General features: G+C 31.8%; 1 protein-coding gene across 2 annotated transcripts; it reads right to left on the reverse strand.

The window, feature by feature from the left end:
- Positions 1–13,674: 13,674 nt before the first annotated feature.
- On the reverse strand, positions 13,675–17,150 carry LOC146943092 (putative serine/threonine-protein kinase PIX13). Of its 2 annotated transcripts, XM_085757200.1 has the most exons (7): positions 17,056–17,150; positions 16,851–17,001; positions 16,433–16,737; positions 15,866–16,001; positions 15,644–15,777; positions 15,435–15,558; positions 13,675–14,261 (listed from the first exon to the last, which is right to left on the reverse strand). In XM_085757200.1, the coding sequence occupies exons 2-7, from the start codon at positions 16,942–16,944 to the stop codon at positions 13,843–13,845; spliced, it is 1,212 nt and encodes a 403-aa protein (XP_085613326.1). In that variant the 5' UTR covers positions 16,945–17,001; positions 17,056–17,150; the 3' UTR covers positions 13,675–13,842. The 2 variants fall into 2 exon arrangements, with proteins under 2 accessions (XP_085613326.1, XP_085613325.1); XM_085757199.1 differs by lacking the exon at positions 17,056–17,150 and having other exon boundaries at positions 16,851–17,030.
- Positions 17,151–18,898: the final 1,748 nt, after the last annotated feature.

Raw genomic sequence — 18,898 nt, forward strand, 5'->3', positions numbered from 1 at the left:
TTTAGCTGATAAGCTAGTTGAAGTGTTTGGTAAAATTAGCTGATAGCTTTTGCTTTGAATAATAAGGGTAAATATGGAAGAAAAAGTGAGAAGCTAAAAGCTATAAGCTCAAAAGCTACTTGAAGTAGCTTCTGAAAAATAGCTTATAAGCTCCTGAAATAAGTTATAAGCTCGTTGTACCAAACAGAGCTTTTGTGTTACCAAACAGAGCTTTTTTTATCAAATCAACTTATAAGCTAGAAGCTAAAAGCTAAAAGCTCTTTTTGGTGGTTTACGAAACAGAGCCATGTAATATTTAATTTACATTTAGAGGATAAAAAATATAAATGTTCAAGTGAGCCCTTTCCTTCTGACTGCAGACAGGAGAAATGTACAGAAGCGTTGTACGCATTTGACAATTGACATTCCTAAATTAATTAATTGATTGACATTTAACAGCATGCAGACGTAGAAGTAGAATTGAAGTACATGATAAACGACGGAGTAGGCGTAGCATTTAAGACAGTTGACTTTAACAAGTAGTTGGATTTTCTAAGTTCATTAAATGTAGATATAGATGTTCAATAGGTGGAGTTTAACATGGGAAAGCTTAATCCTTTCCCACCATGGGAAAGGTGACTTTAGCCATTAGATTAATTGAAGAGCACAATCTTATTCTACACCGTCAGCACTAGATTATTTCTTTTACACTTTCCACCAACCTTTATCTTCAACCTCTACAACCCACACCTCCTTGTACAAATTGGTCATGTTCATGTACGATTAATTGTTTTGGGGCTGGAAATTTCATTTAGAAACACAAGTAAATTAATTTAGATATTGTTTTCTTTTTTATTTGTAAAACTGATTTTGAGAATTGGTAAATATATAGGGAATGAAGACAGTGAAATCTTTTATTTTTAAAACCATTGTGGATGTCAATGTAAGAATCTTGATCTAAAAAAAATATTCCATTGCTGTAGTAGACTTTTTCCAGCAAAAAATCTTCAAATTGCAGAACTAAAAACTCCATCGTTGTAGTAGCGTTTTGCCGGCAAAAGAAATGTATCATATTTGGTATCTTGAAACTCATAAAAATTTGAACACAAATCTGTAACTGGTTTGTGAAAAAGAAAAAAAAAAACCTTAAAGAAAATTAAAAGGGGTAGTGGTCCGAAAATTGAAGAGAGGATGATGGGACTCCAAAATTACAAAATGAGTTTGAGTAGATAAAATGTTGGATGGGTAATGGGTTTGAGTAGATTAATTGGTACACATTCATAAAAAAAAATGTTGGAACATGTGTGAAAATTGAGTAAAAAGACTAAACACAAATTCCCATGTTGGGTAGAACTAGTGTTGTGTGAATTGAAAAAAGTGGAAGTCCCACATCGGATGGAACACACACATTAGTAGTGTTTATATAGTGGGGGTGTACCTCTAATTAATGGGGGTACATAAGCACTAGAGAAAAAATATATATTGATATATATTTTATTATTTGGAAATGATAAATTATAAATTAAATAATTAATTTAATCATTATTAGAAAGTGCTTTCTTAGTCCCCAAGTTTTGCTAAAATGTTTTGGTACATAATATAACATATTTTTGTACTAAATTTAATATATTTTAGTACTCAATTAAGATATTTTTGTACTAGATCTAATATGTGAATTACTTAATCGCAAAGTAATATGTTACTTGTTCCCAAAGTTTCTCATATTACTTGTTCCCAAAGTTTCTCACTTATTAGTTGTGAATTTTCCCTATAAATAGAGAACTCACATAGTGCATTCCACACACCAAAGAGTTTCATTGAGTTGTCGGGAACTCTTTCTCTCTTCTCCCTTTCTTGACTTGTGTTGACGAGTCTTTCCTCTCTTCTCCCTCCTTCGACTTGTTTAACAAGTCCTTCTCCTTTTTCTACTCCTTTCTGTCCCTTCGGAATTAAGAGTGTTCTTAAGACCATAGTCCCTTTTCGGTTTAATGTCCCTTCATAATTAAGAATGGTCTTAAGTTCATAGTCCCTTTTCGGTTTAACGTCCCTTCGGAATAAAGAGTACTTTTAAGATCATAGTCCCTATTTGGAATAAACAATGTCGCGTCGGAATTAAGAATGATCTTAACGGTATATAAAAATTATTTCAATATTTTTTATTTGAGGAGAAATGGTGGTATCACCATATTTGAGTGGTCGTAGTACCATATTGAAAGTTTGGAGAACTTAAAGGTTAGAATGGTGGAAACACCATATTTGAGTGGTCTTAGCACCATATAGAATGGTAAAAATACCATATTAAAGTGGTTTCGGTATTAAAGAGTGGTCTTAGTACCATATTTGAGGGTGTATATCTCGAACGGTTTTCTACAGTGCAGTAGTTAACCGCACAGTTGTAGCTGGGCTTGTTTTATCCTGGAGGCGGCGTGGTTGATAGTCTACCTTGCACAATTTTGGGTAGTGCCACAAAACGTCTTAAAGAGAGCGACCTGGTCGTGACTCAACCTAGTAACAACTTCGGTAAATAATAGAATTTGGAAATCCAAATACAACAATTTGGAAATCCAAAAACAACAATTTTAAGACGTTTCGTTCTACTATGTCTACCGAAGAAGTTACTTATTGAGGTTCAATTGTCCCTAAATACAAGAAGAATAAATCAAGCTATTGAATTACATATTTCGACTGAAACGATGAAGTGCTTGTTGTTTCAAACAACAACACTAAAATTCACCATAGAGCAATGATCTTATTTGAGATTAAAAGCCATGTTCGCTCCAGTTGATTCGGCATGGCTTGTTTACCTTAAATATTACGAAAGAATACGTTGTGAAAGATCTTTTATGCAATTGCATAAAACTTTGAACCCTACGTATGACATCATTCTTGCCGTTGAAAAAAACCAACATATGCAGCGAACTTATGGATGCTAATGTACTTGGAATACAATTAGTTGGAATGAATTCAGTTGCTACTTTAGTGAATTGCTCTTGGAATAACCATATGAAAAATTGCTCAAATTTAATATTCTTAAATTTGTGTCCTTGGTTAATTGATTGAAGGAACTATAATGATTTTAGTTCGGTAGGGAGTGCTAAAATTGGGAAGTTAGTTACTCTGAAAAACAGAAAGAATCTGAATTTTAGATTCTATTGAATAAGACTGAGTTCACTCAGACTTAAAGAAAGACTTGTGTACCATGCATTTTTGTGGGAAAAGACTGCACCTTTGATGGTATGTTCAAAATTAAAATTCTCCTTTGTTTGATTTTAATATTTGACATATCAAAATTGATCATGAACAAGAGTTTAATTTTAAACTTGAGTAACTTGGACTTAATTCCAAAGTTATATGATTAGACAATTTTATTTATTGCAGTCAAGATATATGAACCAAAAGTTCATATAAATAAGAATTTAGAGAATATGAATCTCTAAACATAATAAATTATGATATGTGTGAATTTGATGACACATAAATTAGAAATGATAAAATGATATTTTTATCATATTTATTGATGACTGTGAATTTTGGAAAATAAAATTGATATGCTTGAATGTTCAATTTTTATAACGAAAATTGAAATTTATAAAGTACCCAAGTCTAAGAACAAAAATTCTAATTAAGAAATTTTTGAAGAAAAGACAATCCAACTTGTCTTATTTTTGAACTTGGGATTGTCCGGACTATATTTGGCTTCAGGACCCCAAGAGAGTTAAACTCACTAGTAGAGCCTATGAATGTGTATTCATTAGGTATGTTATAAATAACGAAGCATATAGGTTTTAGGACCTAAATGTTAAAGTGATCATAGAATTAAAAGATGCTGATTTCTATGAAGTAAGTACCCCTGTAAATTAAAGAATAGTGGGGGTAAACTAAATTCCCCTTGTATATTAAGAACTAGTGGGGGCACTATATCTAATCACATTCATGTAATTAGAAATAGTTATGAAAACATCATACGAGATGTTATAGAACCTCAAGGAGGTAAGAAAGCTAGAAATGCTAAAGAGTATGAACTTGGTTGATACATTGGAAGAATATTCATTAAGCCTTAAAGAAGTTATATCCTCATTGGATGCTGAATTATGGCAAAAAGCAATAAACGATGAAATGAATCTTCTAGAGTCTAACAAAATATGACACTTGGTTGACTTGTCTCATAGTTGCAAAATCAATCGGTTGTATTTGGATTTTGGAAAAAGGAACTAAAACCTGATGGTACGGTTGATGAATACAAGGCTCTCCTTGTAGTCAAAGGTTTTAGACAGAGAAAAATATAGACTTCTTCGACATTCATTCACCAGTCACGAAAATCATATCCATAAGAGTACTAGTCCCTTTAGCCGCCGTTCATAACTCGATAGTACTCCAAATGGATGTGAAAGTTGCCTCTTTTTATGGTGAACTAGAAGAAGAAATCTATATGAAACAACCTGAACGTTTTACGATTCATGGACAAGAAAACAAAGTCTGTAAGTTAGATAATTATTTGTATGGTCTAAAATAAACTCTTAAGGAATGACATGAAAAATTTGACATTCTAATGCTATCGAATGAGTAAAAAGTGAATGAAAGTGACAAATAATATTTGCACGATCATATGTCTCTATGAAGACTACTTGCTCATATTTGGTTTAAAGATTCATGTTATGAATTATGTGAAATCATTGTTTATCAACAACATTGATAAGAAAGACCTAGACAAAGTTGAAGTAATTCTTAGTTTCAAGATTACTAGATCAAAAAAGGAGAACTTTTTTGATAAATCTCACAAAGTTGAGAAGTTCTTAAGGAAATATTATTATTTCGCCGTAAACTTGCAATCATATATTATGATCCAAGTGTAAGAACACTTGAGATGGAGTTAAACAAACAGAATATGCAAGCATCATTGGCAGTCCTTAGGTAAGCCACTGAATGTATTAGACCCGACATTGCTAATGTCGTGAAACTCTTGTGCAAGTTTACTAGTAGACGGATGAGAAGCATTGTCATGCTATAGAAAGAGTCATGAGGTGCCTTAAGAAAACTATGACTCTAAGGTTACTTCATTAGGAGTAACCTATTGTACTTAAATGATACAAGATATAAAATAGAACATCTTTCAGATGAATATTTAGCGACTAGTGTTTGCATATTGAGCATCACTAGAGGAGTTGTTTGTTAAAACAAATGATATTGACTCAGTCCACTATGGAATGAATCTGAGATGAGAATACTAGAGAAAACTAGTGGAGAAGCAAGTTGACAAGATGCTTGCTAATTGAGATCCCTTAGTGGATAAAACCGTTTTCAGAAGGATTAATTCATTGTGATAGTCTGCAGCTATTACAAAAATTGAGAATCGTTAGAGACGATAATTAAGGCATGAACACATAAAGGATTAGAGAGCTAGCTACTCTCAAAAGGAACGGTTAAAGTAGATCATGTACGTACTGATAAAGAATTAGTCAATCCTTTGACGAAAGGAATTACTAAAAAGAAAGTCCTAAACACATCTAATAGGATGGGACTAATGCCCAAAGGTCATAAGTGATGGTAACCCGACCTACATGACTGGAGATCCCAAGAAATAGGTTCAATGGGTAATAACAAGTCACAAGTGATAGAACATGTTATATTAAAAGTAAGAAAGCATGATTCCTGCAGCGATAGAAGGATGAGATAATAGAAACTCTTAATGAGATCTATACTCTATTTGGAGTGAAGTACATAGCTACAGGAGTACTCTTGATAGACTCACCTATACGAATGTGGAACTAAGGGCCGGTTCCTATGGGATTCGGGGCAGAATACCTAGAGCGTTCGTTAAAACCGGGATACACGTGCAAGGCCATAAACGCACGGGCTTTTAGAATACACCTTATGAAAAGGTTTGTGTGTGGGTTCTATGTCTGAGATAGAGTTCAATGCTGTAAGCAACTCTTGTTAATCAGAATTTTACTCGCTATGCAAAGGTTCAAGTTGTAGGCGACACCTTTGTTTACTAGCAAATCTTATGGAGACGTTTTCGACGTTACTTATGAAACCATTTTTTAAATTCAAGTGGGGGATTGTTGGAACATGTGTGAAAATTGAGTAAAAAGACTAAACACAAATTCCCATGTTGGGTAGAACTAGTGTTGTGTGAATTGAAAAAAGTGGAAGTCCCACATCGGATGGAACACACACATTAGTAGTGTTTATATAGTGGGGGTGTACCTCTAATTAATGGGGGTACATAAGCACTAGAGAAAAAATATATATTGATATATATTTTATTATTTGGAAATGATAAATTATAAATTAAATAATTAATTTAATCATTATTAGAAAGTGCTTTCTTAGTCCCCAAGTTTTGCTAAAATGTTTTGGTACATAATATAACATATTTTTGTACTAAATTTAATATATTTTAGTACTCAATTAAGATATTTTTGTACTAGATCTAATATGTGAATTACTTAATCGCAAAGTAATATGTTACTTGTTCCCAAAGTTTCTCATATTACTTGTTCCCAAAGTTTCTCACTTATTAGTTGTGAATTTTCCCTATAAATAGAGAACTCACATAGTGCATTCCACACACCAAAGAGTTTCATTGAGTTGTCGGGAACTCTTTCTCTCTTCTCCCTTTCTTGACTTGTGTTGACGAGTCTTTCCTCTCTTCTCCCTCCTTCGACTTGTTTAACAAGTCCTTCTCCTTTTTCTACTCCTTTCTGTCCCTTCGGAATTAAGAGTGTTCTTAAGACCATAGTCCCTTTTCGGTTTAATGTCCCTTCATAATTAAGAATGGTCTTAAGTTCATAGTCCCTTTTCGGTTTAACGTCCCTTCGGAATAAAGAGTACTTTTAAGATCATAGTCCCTATTTGGAATAAACAATGTCGCGTCGGAATTAAGAATGATCTTAACGGTATATAAAAATTATTTCAATATTTTTTATTTGAGGAGAAATGGTGGTATCACCATATTTGAGTGGTCGTAGTACCATATTGAAAGTTTGGAGAACTTAAAGGTTAGAATGGTGGAAACACCATATTTGAGTGGTCTTAGCACCATATAGAATGGTAAAAATACCATATTAAAGTGGTTTCAGTATTAAAGAGTGGTCTTAGTACCATATTTGAGGGTGTATATCTCGAACGGTTTTCTACAGTGCAGTAGTTAACCGCACAGTTGTAGCTGGGCTTGTTTTATCCTGGAGGCGGCGTGGTTGATAGTCTACCTTGCACAATTTTGGGTAGTGCCACAAAACGTCTTAAAGAGAGAGCGACCTGGTCGTGACTCAACCTAGTAACAACTTCGGTAAATAATAGAATTTGGAAATCCAAATACAACAATTTGGAAATCCAAAAACAACAAAAAATATAATTGGTACATGAAAGAAGAAAAAAGATTTATGGAATTTAGTGAGATGAAGAAACTAAATGAAGATGATAAAGATGTGTTTGCTGGTGCCTGGTGGTGGTTGGGCTTGGGCAAAGAGGGAGATGAGTTGTAGAAGATGGATTGTTAGATCTAGTGTGAGACACACATGACAAGATATAATATACTCCAAAATCTGATTGTTGATTAGAAGTGGTCCATGGTGGGAAAGGATTTACCTTTCCCATGTTAAACTCCACCTGTTGAATAAATCTAAAAATAGTTTTTTGCTTATGAGTATTTTATTTTTTTTAATGGTCGGGGTTTGAACTCTGGACCTTGCATATTTTATTTATGCATTATCCATACCAAATGAGTTAAGCTTACAAGGACTATAAGTACTAGATTGTTGACCCGTGCGCCGCACGGGTCGAATAGACTGTAATATATAAAAGTAAAGTATAAGAGATGAAATAATTGGTATTCCGTGGTATAAATATTATTTTGTTTCTTTAAATTTGTTCCAATCAAAATAATCTTTCTTTACCATAGCCTATCTTTATGCCTGTGAGGACTAAAAAGAACAGCAAAAATAACAAATGTAATAAACACTAATGTTTTGAATATATTCAATTCCTTCTATAGATTCTATCTGAATACAATAAGATAAAGGACAAAACTTAGGTAAAGTTCCATATGTACGGTTCTTACTGTACTCCAATAATATCATAACACATGTATTACTTATTCCACGTCATCCAAATAAACTAAACGTCGGTATCCTGCCGTTACCGAAACTGTGAAATAGCGACTCTTGCTGATAATCAAGTTTCCATGTTGGTGAACGTTTGTAAAACATGTTTTGGACGGTGGTACAAAACTCAATCTTGACTGCCATCATGGTTGCCACCGGTGCTCTTAAACAAACAAGGTCGTCAGTATATGTTTTTTACACCATCAGAGGACCAAAGAAGAACCTGGTTATAACTTACAAGAGCTATCAATTGTCTTGATTTTTTTTGTTGGATAAAGTACTGATTTTAAATTATATGGATTTGGATTGATAGAACACTTTTAGGAAGTGGGGATTAATGAGAAATTAGGTGTGAATTTGACCGCAAGATGAAAACTTACTCATGATTTCAGTTTAGTGCATAATTCCATGGATAATAAGTGGAAGGAGTTGACGAAGAGAGAAAGAGGGTTTCAGGTTTGGAAGACAGAAGTGTAACGGTGGTCAATATTTTATTGATATATTATTTAAAATTAAAATAAATAATACACGTGTCATGTTTTTATTGAATAACAGTAAGAACAGTATAGATGGAACTTTACCTAAGTTTTGTCCTAAGATAAAGTAAACAAAGAAGGAAGAGAGAAATGTTTAATGGGAACGAACCTCGAGAAAAATCATGGATAGGTAAAAAAAAAGAGGAAAATATTAGGGTTTTTGTTGAGGTATCATGATAATCACAAACTAATGATGCAAATTTAGAGCCAAAATTTTAGGGTTGAGGATTAACATTTAATGATGCAAATTTAGAGCCAAAATTTTAGGATTGAGTTGTTGCAAACCTAATAAGGGGTTAATGGAAGGAAAAAATTAGGTTGAGTTGCTGCAGACTTAACAAAATTAATAAATAAGGATGATCGAAGGGAATATAAGAAAGACCTCCTAAATTTTGTTTTGTTTTTTTTTTGTTTTTATTTATAGAATCTCTTTCATATGTTATGTTCAACTCCATGAATTACCCTCTTTAAATAACACATTTTAAAATGAAATTACGAATATACTAACATGTCTTTTGATAAAAGTGTTTTTAAGACACTCGATTAGGAACAAAAAAATAAAAAATCTGTGTTGGAATATTCGTAATCGATTAAGAAAAGGAATTACCCTCTTTAATTTTAAGACACGTTTGCTAGCCTTTTTCATAAAATTAAATGGTTTGATCGACTGTGTCTGTGTTAGTTACCATATCCAATAAAGTCACCAACCAACTACTATATCTAATTAATTGGTGAGGCAAAGGGAGGGAGGACCTTTGTCTTTTTGGGAAATTTTAATTGGATACAACCTCGAATCAATTTTATTTGAATACACATTCATAAATTGAAAAATTTATAAGATAAAATATTATATGATGTGATTAAATATAACTTCTTTTTTAATTTTTTACTTTTATAGATGTGTATAAATGATTTTGATTTGGGTTTGTGCCCAAACAAGAATTGCTCTTATTTTTTTACTCAAAGATATAGACCCATGAAAAAGACTTCGGGTAATTAATCTAGGACAAGGGATAAGTTGTGAGAAACTACACATGCAAAATAAGCCTTCTTATATAATGAAACACTGTTCTTTTGCTCGTGAGAAAAAAAATTGCAAGGTGTTAAAGTATAATTCATATTTAGGTTTTTCTATCATGTGCAAATTTGCACATGTCAAGAAGTTTAAAATAAAATTTTGTATTAAAACTTTTACATTTAATATTAAGTATAATTTTTTTGAATAAATAATCGTTGTTTTTCAAGAAAAAAATTACTACTATTAGTTGTTTTAACATGTGCAATGTTGCACATGTTAGACAAACCCTTCATATTTTAATGTTAGTTATCTAGTATGAGTTAGTTTAGTTAGTTAAGGTGTTAACCCAATTATGGTTATGGTTAATGGTTGGTTAGTTAGTTAATAACTAACTAGTGTACAGTCCTATACATTTAAGTCATGTAATAGTTGGTTATGGTCAGGGACGGACCCAGGATTTTTAAGTAGTGTAGGCCAACATTTCATTCTTAAAAACATAAATATACATAATAATTTTATGAGAGGAATATAATTTTTTTAAACGGTTTTTCAGATTTTAAAAACATTGAATGATTTTCTCACTTTTAATTCACATCTCATACGATTTCACATAAAATTCTTGATGAGACTCATAACAGAGAAAATTATTTTAATTAACGGTTACACTTGCGATAATTAATATCAAAGACACCTCTAAAAACAAATATACCAATTAAAAAATAAACATTTCCAAAATAATAATCAAAACTCAAACAATAGTCCTAAATAATAACTGCCCCTCAATAACAAAAAAAAAAAAAAAAACTACCCCTCTTACTTCTCTCTTTGTGGTGCCTTTTGTATGTATATATATATATATAATACTCCCTCCGGTCTTATTTATAAGAGAAAATTGAGTAAACAAAAGTTGATGTATCTGGTTAAAAATTCAATCTAGATACGTCAATTTTTGTTGACTCAACTTTCTCTTATAAATAGGACCGGAGGGAGTATAATATATACTCTTATATTGTTGGTAAGTTGACTAAGTTATAGTCATGAAACTACACATGCACACAAAAGTTATTACAGAATAGATGAGTAGTATTTTAGTATTTTCTTTTGCAAATGTAGTGAGGGCCCAGGCCCACAGGGAGCTATACGTGGGTCCGTCCCTGGTTATGGTTAATATATCTCTCATATCACTCGTATTTCTTACAATCAATCATAAAGAGTTTTATCATTCCTTTATAGTTTCGCCTCTAAAGAGTTAGTGTGTGGAGATCACTCAAATCTTTCTCTCAATTTTGTATGTGGATGTTATGTCAGTGGCAACAAAACCTCTGGTTCATGATCCAAGGGGTTTCAAAAGTGTGGATAAGGTGAATTTAGATTGGATTTCTTCTGTCAAAAGTATAGACTCTTCTACCAAAAGTGCAAGTAAGGCATAGAAAGCTCAACGAGGAGCTGTTTTGAATAAAGCTCAACGAGGTGCTTAAGAAAGGAGAGATGTGATTGAGAGAGAAAAATAGAGATTGAGGCGAAACATAATGAAAATCAATAAATTGATTCAGAAACTGATTATGAAAAAAAGGGTTCTATCACCACCGAGAGAGTTAGATCGAATTATGCATCAAGGATTGATTATATAGGTGTTGTTGTGTTCAAGTAATGAAGGTGGTTGTGTGATAAAGACGTTCAAATTGATTACATGATCAGCTATGAAAGCTATTGTTGACTAGTGAGAAAACATTGCAATACAACAAAACATTCATGTTTTGTCCATTATAGAAGGTTAATCGAAATTCTGGGTGAAGTTCAGAATGTTAATGAAGATCAAAATAATGGTGGTGGTCAGAGTGTTTAGAAGACATTATAGCTGATGTTTAGCCGATCAAATGATTAACTTGCGGAGTACATCACGACAAAGCCAATTATGGTGAAGAAATGTTTAATGATTTGAGAACATTCTAAAGTGAAAATATTGTCCATGTGTGGAACATTCTGAAATTTCAAAAATGCAGTAAGGATCAGAGAAGAAAGTTCTATTTTATATAATAGTTAGATGCATCGAAGTTGGGAAATGAAGAGTCCTTCAACAAAGTTACTTGATCAAACTCATTGTTTGCAAAGAAGTTATTATGTCTATGTTGAGATTCAAGTAAATCAATAGGGGATAATTTTTGTTGTTCCAATTTAAGATGTTAGAAGAATCGGAATTAAGGGGGTGTGTTGAAGTATAATTCATACTCTAAAGTTAGTTATTATGGGTTAGTTTACTTAGTTATGGTGTTAACCCAACTATGATTATGGTTAGTGGTTAGTTAGTTAATAACTAACTAGTGCAGAGTCCTATAAATATAAATAGGAGTCATGTAAAGTGTAATGAATATCTCTTATATCTCTCACTTTTAGTAATAAAAAGTTTTAGCATTTCTTTGTAGTTTTCTCTCTAAAGTGTGAGTGTGTGAAGATCACTCTAATCTTTCTCTCGATTATGTATATGCATTCTAATATTTCTCTCAATTTTGTATGTGCATGTTCTATCACAGGTCTTTGTCCGAGAGTTTATTTAAAATGGGGGAGAGAGCTTAGGAGGAAATAGAAGGTGAAAGAATTATAGTCTCCCTCCTATCTCGAATGGAAAAATTGGTTTTATTCATAAATATAAAATCCCCCTAACATAAAGAATTAAAAAAAAGTTGATGAATGATAAAAATTGAAGAAAGGACGATTTTTCGGGTATAAAAAAAATATTCAAGTAATTTTTATTAATATCAAGGTTTAAAATAAATTTCTTTTAAAAATTTATTAATTACAAACATTATTTTCACTTTCTACAAAACAATTATCTCAAATTAAACGTATTGACAACTTGTCTCTTTAATCCATCCTTATTTATTTTAGAGGGATAATTTTGTGAAATAAAATAAGAAAGTAACAAAAATAAGTAGTAGGAGTGAAGAGGTGACAAAAAGCAATGAACTTAGATTAACCATTGGATAATTTTTTTTATTTTATCTATGTATTACGTTTTTTTAGGAAACGCTTATTTATTTAAAAACATAAAAATACTATATTAACCATTGGATAATTTTTTTTATTTTATCTATGTATTACGTTTTTTTAGGAAACGCTTATTTATTTAAAAACATAAAAATACTATCTACCAGGGAAAAAAAACATAAACGCCCTTATCCACGTTGCATTGTATTTGGTTCTGAGTCCTTTCGCACCATATAGCAAAGCTCAATAAGAAATAATTAAAGGTATTTTAATATGTATAGAACCTAAATAAGTTTGGGGTTCATTCATCAGATGTTAGAATTCTCATGATCGTATAATTTCTGCTCATATTATCTAATTCGTAGAGGAGTAAAATAGGAAAATTGGGAGGTTTTTGAGAAAGTAAGGGAGGATAAAATTTCTAAAATCTAAGGACAAAAAGGATCAAAAAAAACATCAATCAGTTTGAGTATTGGGCCTATGTATTGGCTGAGACGGTTTGAGGGCTTTAATCTATTTAATTATCAAGACAAATGACAATAAAAGCTATTACGTTTTCCACTCTATTAATTTCTAATGCACCCTATTAAAATTTTAAAATTCAAAATGTTTAACGTATTTTGAATGGTTTCATGAGATTTTTTTTCCCATTCAGATTCTATAATCTGAACTGCATAAAACATGTATAGAAATCAGCCAATTTTAATAGTAAACTTTATCGAATTTCATGAGTTTTTTTGCCGTTCAAGTTCTATAATCTGAATATGAAGAAGGTGCACAAAAAAACCTTATCGGGTTTTACCTTAACAATCTAATAGTAAAAAACACAGCGGCTTTTGTCCATCTCTTCTTTTTCAATTTTTATACCTTTCTTCCCCTCCTACAATTTCTCAAAAAACTGAACATATAAATTTAAGTGTGCATTACAACAAGCGTAATTTTATAAAGATATTTTCACGATTTTACAAAATGAATGAAAACAAACAAGTTAACTGATCAAAACCCAAATTCTTCTACACGTTTCCTAATTTTTTTTTGGGAGAATTTCATTAATGAAATGGATCAAATATAAATTTATTAATTTGCATAAAATGTGACAAATTACACTATTAGAACGTTCATTCTCAGAAAGTATACATACAACTAATAAAATAAAAATTACATATGTGCAGAGAGTATACTACTAGTACTATATATATAGTCAATAGTGGAGTGACCATTATTGTGGTTTCGAGTGACCATTATGGTGATGATTATTGGTAGAATGCTCCCTTGGTCTCTTATTTTTTTGATGAATAGAATTTCTGGATTTTTTCACTTTGGGTTTATATTTAATGGATTGAGCCTTTTCTAAAGTTTCCAAGACTTGTTCCATAGATGGTCTATTTTTTGGGTCAGATTCTAAACATTTGAGTATGAGTTGAGCTATTAGAAATGCTGCTGTTGATGAATACTGCTCTTCCAACCTTTGATCCATTATCTTTTTTAGTTTCTTTTTGTCACTTAGAGATCCCCTTGTAAAATCCACCAAATTCATCTCATTTGTTGGCCTATTTTGGTCCAATGCTATTAAACCTGTTAAGATTTCTAGAAGAACAACACCAAATCCATATACATCGCTTTTCACATAGAGATGACCTGTCAATTATGGATGTATGCATAATAATTAATATTAATATATATTCGTTGTTACATGCCAGAATAATAGTATTTCTTCATAAACACAAAAGTAATAAAATAAACAAGGCCTGCAACACGATTTAAGCTTAATAATAACTTTAATAACAATGCCATGTTGCCATTTGGTACCACCGAAGTGTTTGACAAGAAAAGGTGTTTGACAATGGTTGTACAAACTTATTTTATTTTTGATGATAATGAGTCTACTAATTAATTTCACACATATTAAATACAAAGAAGAAGGATATTACAGGTTTAAACCAACACATCAATATATCCATTGATCATATGCAAGCAATATCTACCACCTGATTTGCACTTGCAAGTCTAAAGGAACTTATTTTATTTATAGAAATAATGAAGTTTGACGGAAATTAAAGAGAGATGATAAAACTAGTCATGAAATGCAAGAAAAGGACACATAACTTATTTTGTTTATAGAATAAACAATATAACATGAAGTTTGACGGGAATTAAAGAGATCCGATAAAACTAGTCATGAAATGCAAAGAAAAAGGAAAAATAAAACTAACTCACCAATAATAATCTTATATCGTTTCCTTTTCTTATTTTGGTACGAACCGTCTCCTTTTCTTTATTTATATCATTTTGGTATTCTTTGTCAATTTTCCACATAATTTTTTTTAAATAAAGTAAATAATATAACAATTTTATAAAAATATATTTATTAGTTATCGAGTGTGGAGTGTTGCCACTGTACAAATGTTTTTTTTATTACAAAAACAGTACAAAATGTATCGTAAAATATAACTAACATGTATACAATATCAATTTGTAGATAAAACTATAAAATAATTAATGTTAGAATTAGAGTCAAAGAAAATGTTACATAGAATATATAAAGTAACAATTATTCCAAAATATTTTCCTTATTACTAATATATACGACACTACTATATAAGAACAGAGTAATGTTAAGCATTTCCCTACTTTGAAACTTACTATGCATGCATTTTCTTATAGCTTAAATTAATCAGAAAATTGATTTCACTTTCACTAGTAACTCGCCAATTTAGAACAATAAAAAAGCAACTATTTAAGTTTATTGAATAAATGATGATGTATTTGGTTTAGAAATACAAATACATATCACTTAATGTGGCATTTTACCTGTAGCCATGTACTCAGGTGCTGCGTAACCATAGGTACCCATGATCCGCGTGGTTACATGTGATCTACCGTTGACAGGTCCAAGCTTTGCCAATCCAAAGTCAGACAACTTTGCATTGAAATCCTGTTATTCAAAAGTTGAACATCATCAATAAAGTTGTAACAGAACATGTATGTACAAACATTCTTTATTACTAGTACATGCTTACCCCATCAAGCAAAATGTTTGAAGACTTGAAGTCTCTATATATAACTGATTTTTCTGAAGTGTGTAAGAAACCTAAACCTCTAGCAGCTCCTATGGCTATCTTCAACCTTATTTCCCAAGACAGTGGTTCAGGGCCTGCCAAACAACACACACCATTCATTAACCTAATACTAATACATATTGATTAATTACTAGTGAATTAATTAATCAATTAATTTCGTACTTCTGAAGAGGTGGCTTTCCAAGCTGCCCTTTTGCATGTACTCGTAAACCAGTAGGAATTGATTTTCCTCCCAACAGTAGCCAAGTAGTTTAACAAGATTTGGATGAGAGAACTTCCCCAAAAAGTCCACTTCACTCTGCACCCATAAAGTTACTGTTATAAAACCAAACCAAATTGTAGTTTGTGCTACAAAAATTGTGCATATATGAATAGTGGCTATTGGCGTTGCCAGGACCCTGACTCAATTATTTTTGTTTCGACACACCCTGACTAGGACTTTTAAGAAAACAAAGTTCTTGTGACACATTTTTGTGAGTAATTAAAATTTGACACTTTCAACTCTGACTCACATTCATCATCATTCCAATATTAATTATGCATTTGTTTGGCATTATTTGGTAAAAAATCCAACTCGTTTCATTTATCATCACTTTTCCTAATCTTATACTGATTAAGAAGCAATCTACTTGCATAACAAATCTCTGTATTATTATTTTCCAACTAATTAAGGATTTATAATTGAATTAGTTAATTCTATCAAAGAGAAACAAGGTTTAATTAACAAACCTGCCATTCTTGTAAACCTTGGAGACTATCAGCGTTGGACTTCTTGACAGCAACAGGAATTCCAACACCAACTTTGGATGGTCTGAAAGTGTTTTTGTCAATCCATCCTTTGAAAACACGACCAAAACCACCCTCACCAAGTATTGTGTCTGGTCTGAAGTTTCGTGTCGCACTTTTCAACTCATCCAATGTGAACATTTTTAGATTTGGCTTCACAATTTTTCCACCACCAGCTACTGTTCTCAGGCTCTCTCCATTTTCCTTCTCCGCTACCGCGATTTTGGCGCCAACACTTCTCTCATAATCTGCACCATAATCAATATTGATTTACTAGTGTTAAGCATAAATCATAGTATTATACTTCAATTTCAGTTTCAAATAAATTAAATGATCTAACTATAAGAAAACATACAATTACCTGCAGAAGAAATATTGTTCGGTTGTTTATAGCTAGAAGTAGTTTTTTTCTGAGACTTCTTGCCATCACCCAAATTTGCCAAACAGTTTCCCATGGTTTTGACAATAATGATCGAGTGAAGATGAAACGTTGCAAACTATGAATCGAACTAATATATATATATATATATATATATATATATATATATATATATATATATATATATATATATATATATATAAATGGAATTGGAAATTGACAAAGTTTAGTAATAATGCTACCACGAAAGAGAGGAGAAATTAAGGTGAATGAAAGAAACAAATAGTTATTGTTGACTTCTAGCTAGCTTTTATACATACATATTGCTTCTTGTTCATAATTAATTAATTAATTAGTCATGTACATTTGGAATTTTTCTTAGTGCCACACTTTTTTTTTGGTAATATCTATAGTATATACCATTTTTTACCTATTTAGTAAATACTAAATAGGGATTTTTCTTAGTGCCCTACAAATTATTGAAGCAATAAAAGAGGGATTTAATTCAGATTTATGACGTAAAAGATAGTATAATTTCCTCATCAAATTAAACTTCATAGCAAAGAGATATGAGTCATACATACATTGCTTTCTTCAGCTATGGTCATATAACTAATTACTACAGTTTAATAATTAATTAACACTGTTTTTTTTTTGTCAAGTAGCCTAGTGGCTAGAAATTCTCCTTTTCAAGGAGAATAAGTGGGGTATCCGGGGTTCGAACCCCGGCCCCTGCCTAAATAAAATAAAATAAAATATGGCAATTCAAAGTCAATGATAGCGTTACTAACGCTAGCATCCACATGTTCATTTCAAGATTAGGAGAGGCCCTGCCAAGAAAAATTCCTTACGGTGACATATTCTACACACAATTTGTAACATTAATTTTCATTTGTCTTCTGATGCTACTCACCGACGTGGGACTAAATCAAATATGTACTAGCACTTGCACTTGATTGGAAGGAATAAAAGGTACTAATATAATCTGTAATTATAGGAGACTTAATTAGGACTTTAGTCATGGTTAAACTAGTTCAAATGTCCTATGAATATAGCACATAATAAGAGACTTGGCACTTTCTATTGGTACCTTTGAAGTCCAAGAGAAAATTTTGCTGTTAATTTTTTTTTGTGTGTTTCATCACAAAAGATTATCCCAATACATGTCACAATATTACGCTCAAAAGAGACATCAATCAATGTTAATAATTCTCCAAACAAATTCATTAAATTTACGTACAACATCTAAGTGCTTTGAAGGAGGTGAGCGGCTACGGAGTTACACTAGATATATTGCATTTGCATGTATGGATGATGATTCATCATGATTGTAGATGGAGGCTGCGATCAGTCAAATAAGTAGTAGTCAGCTTTCAACGTAGTATTTCCACATATTTATGGTGGAGTAATTCGTGTTTTTAATTCCTTAATCACAAATTATTATGCTTTCTAATGTTTGAAGGTGAGAAAAACACAAGAAGGAGGGTTGAATTGTGTTTTGAAAAATTCTTCGTTTCTCCTAAAACTGAACACACTGATCAGAAGCTAAGTGAAACAGCTTCTGAAGTGATAATCAGAATCTGAACGCAGCGGAATAAAACAGAGAGAGAAGAAGAACGACACAAAGCAATTATACTGGTTCCTTCCACAACCCGGAAGTAGTCCAGTCCCCCTTGCACTTCCAAAGAGATTTCACTAAGAGTAATATCTGATTATAATTGCTCAAGCACACCTGCAAGAGACTTCCTTTGCTCAAGCACACTTTGCAAGAGTCTTCCTTTGCTCAAGAACACAATCAAGAGACTTCCCTGCTCAAGCACAACTGCAAGAGACTTCTAACTAAACAAAATTACACAGAAAATTGTTTAAGGTTGAACACTTGATATACAATCAGAGGCGCTCACAATACAAATCAGATACAGACTCAATAACTTAGGAATTTCTAAGATGAAACTTTGAGACACAGAAATTCTAAGTGAATGCAGAACAATTTCAGCATTGGTTTGACACTTGTAAAAATGTTGTGAGTC

The sequence above is a fragment of the Medicago sativa genome, chromosome 3 (genome assembly GCF_051527215.1).
Source record: "Medicago sativa cultivar Bolivia chromosome 3, Bolivia_mono, whole genome shotgun sequence".
NCBI classification, from domain to species: domain Eukaryota; kingdom Viridiplantae; phylum Streptophyta; class Magnoliopsida; order Fabales; family Fabaceae; genus Medicago; species Medicago sativa.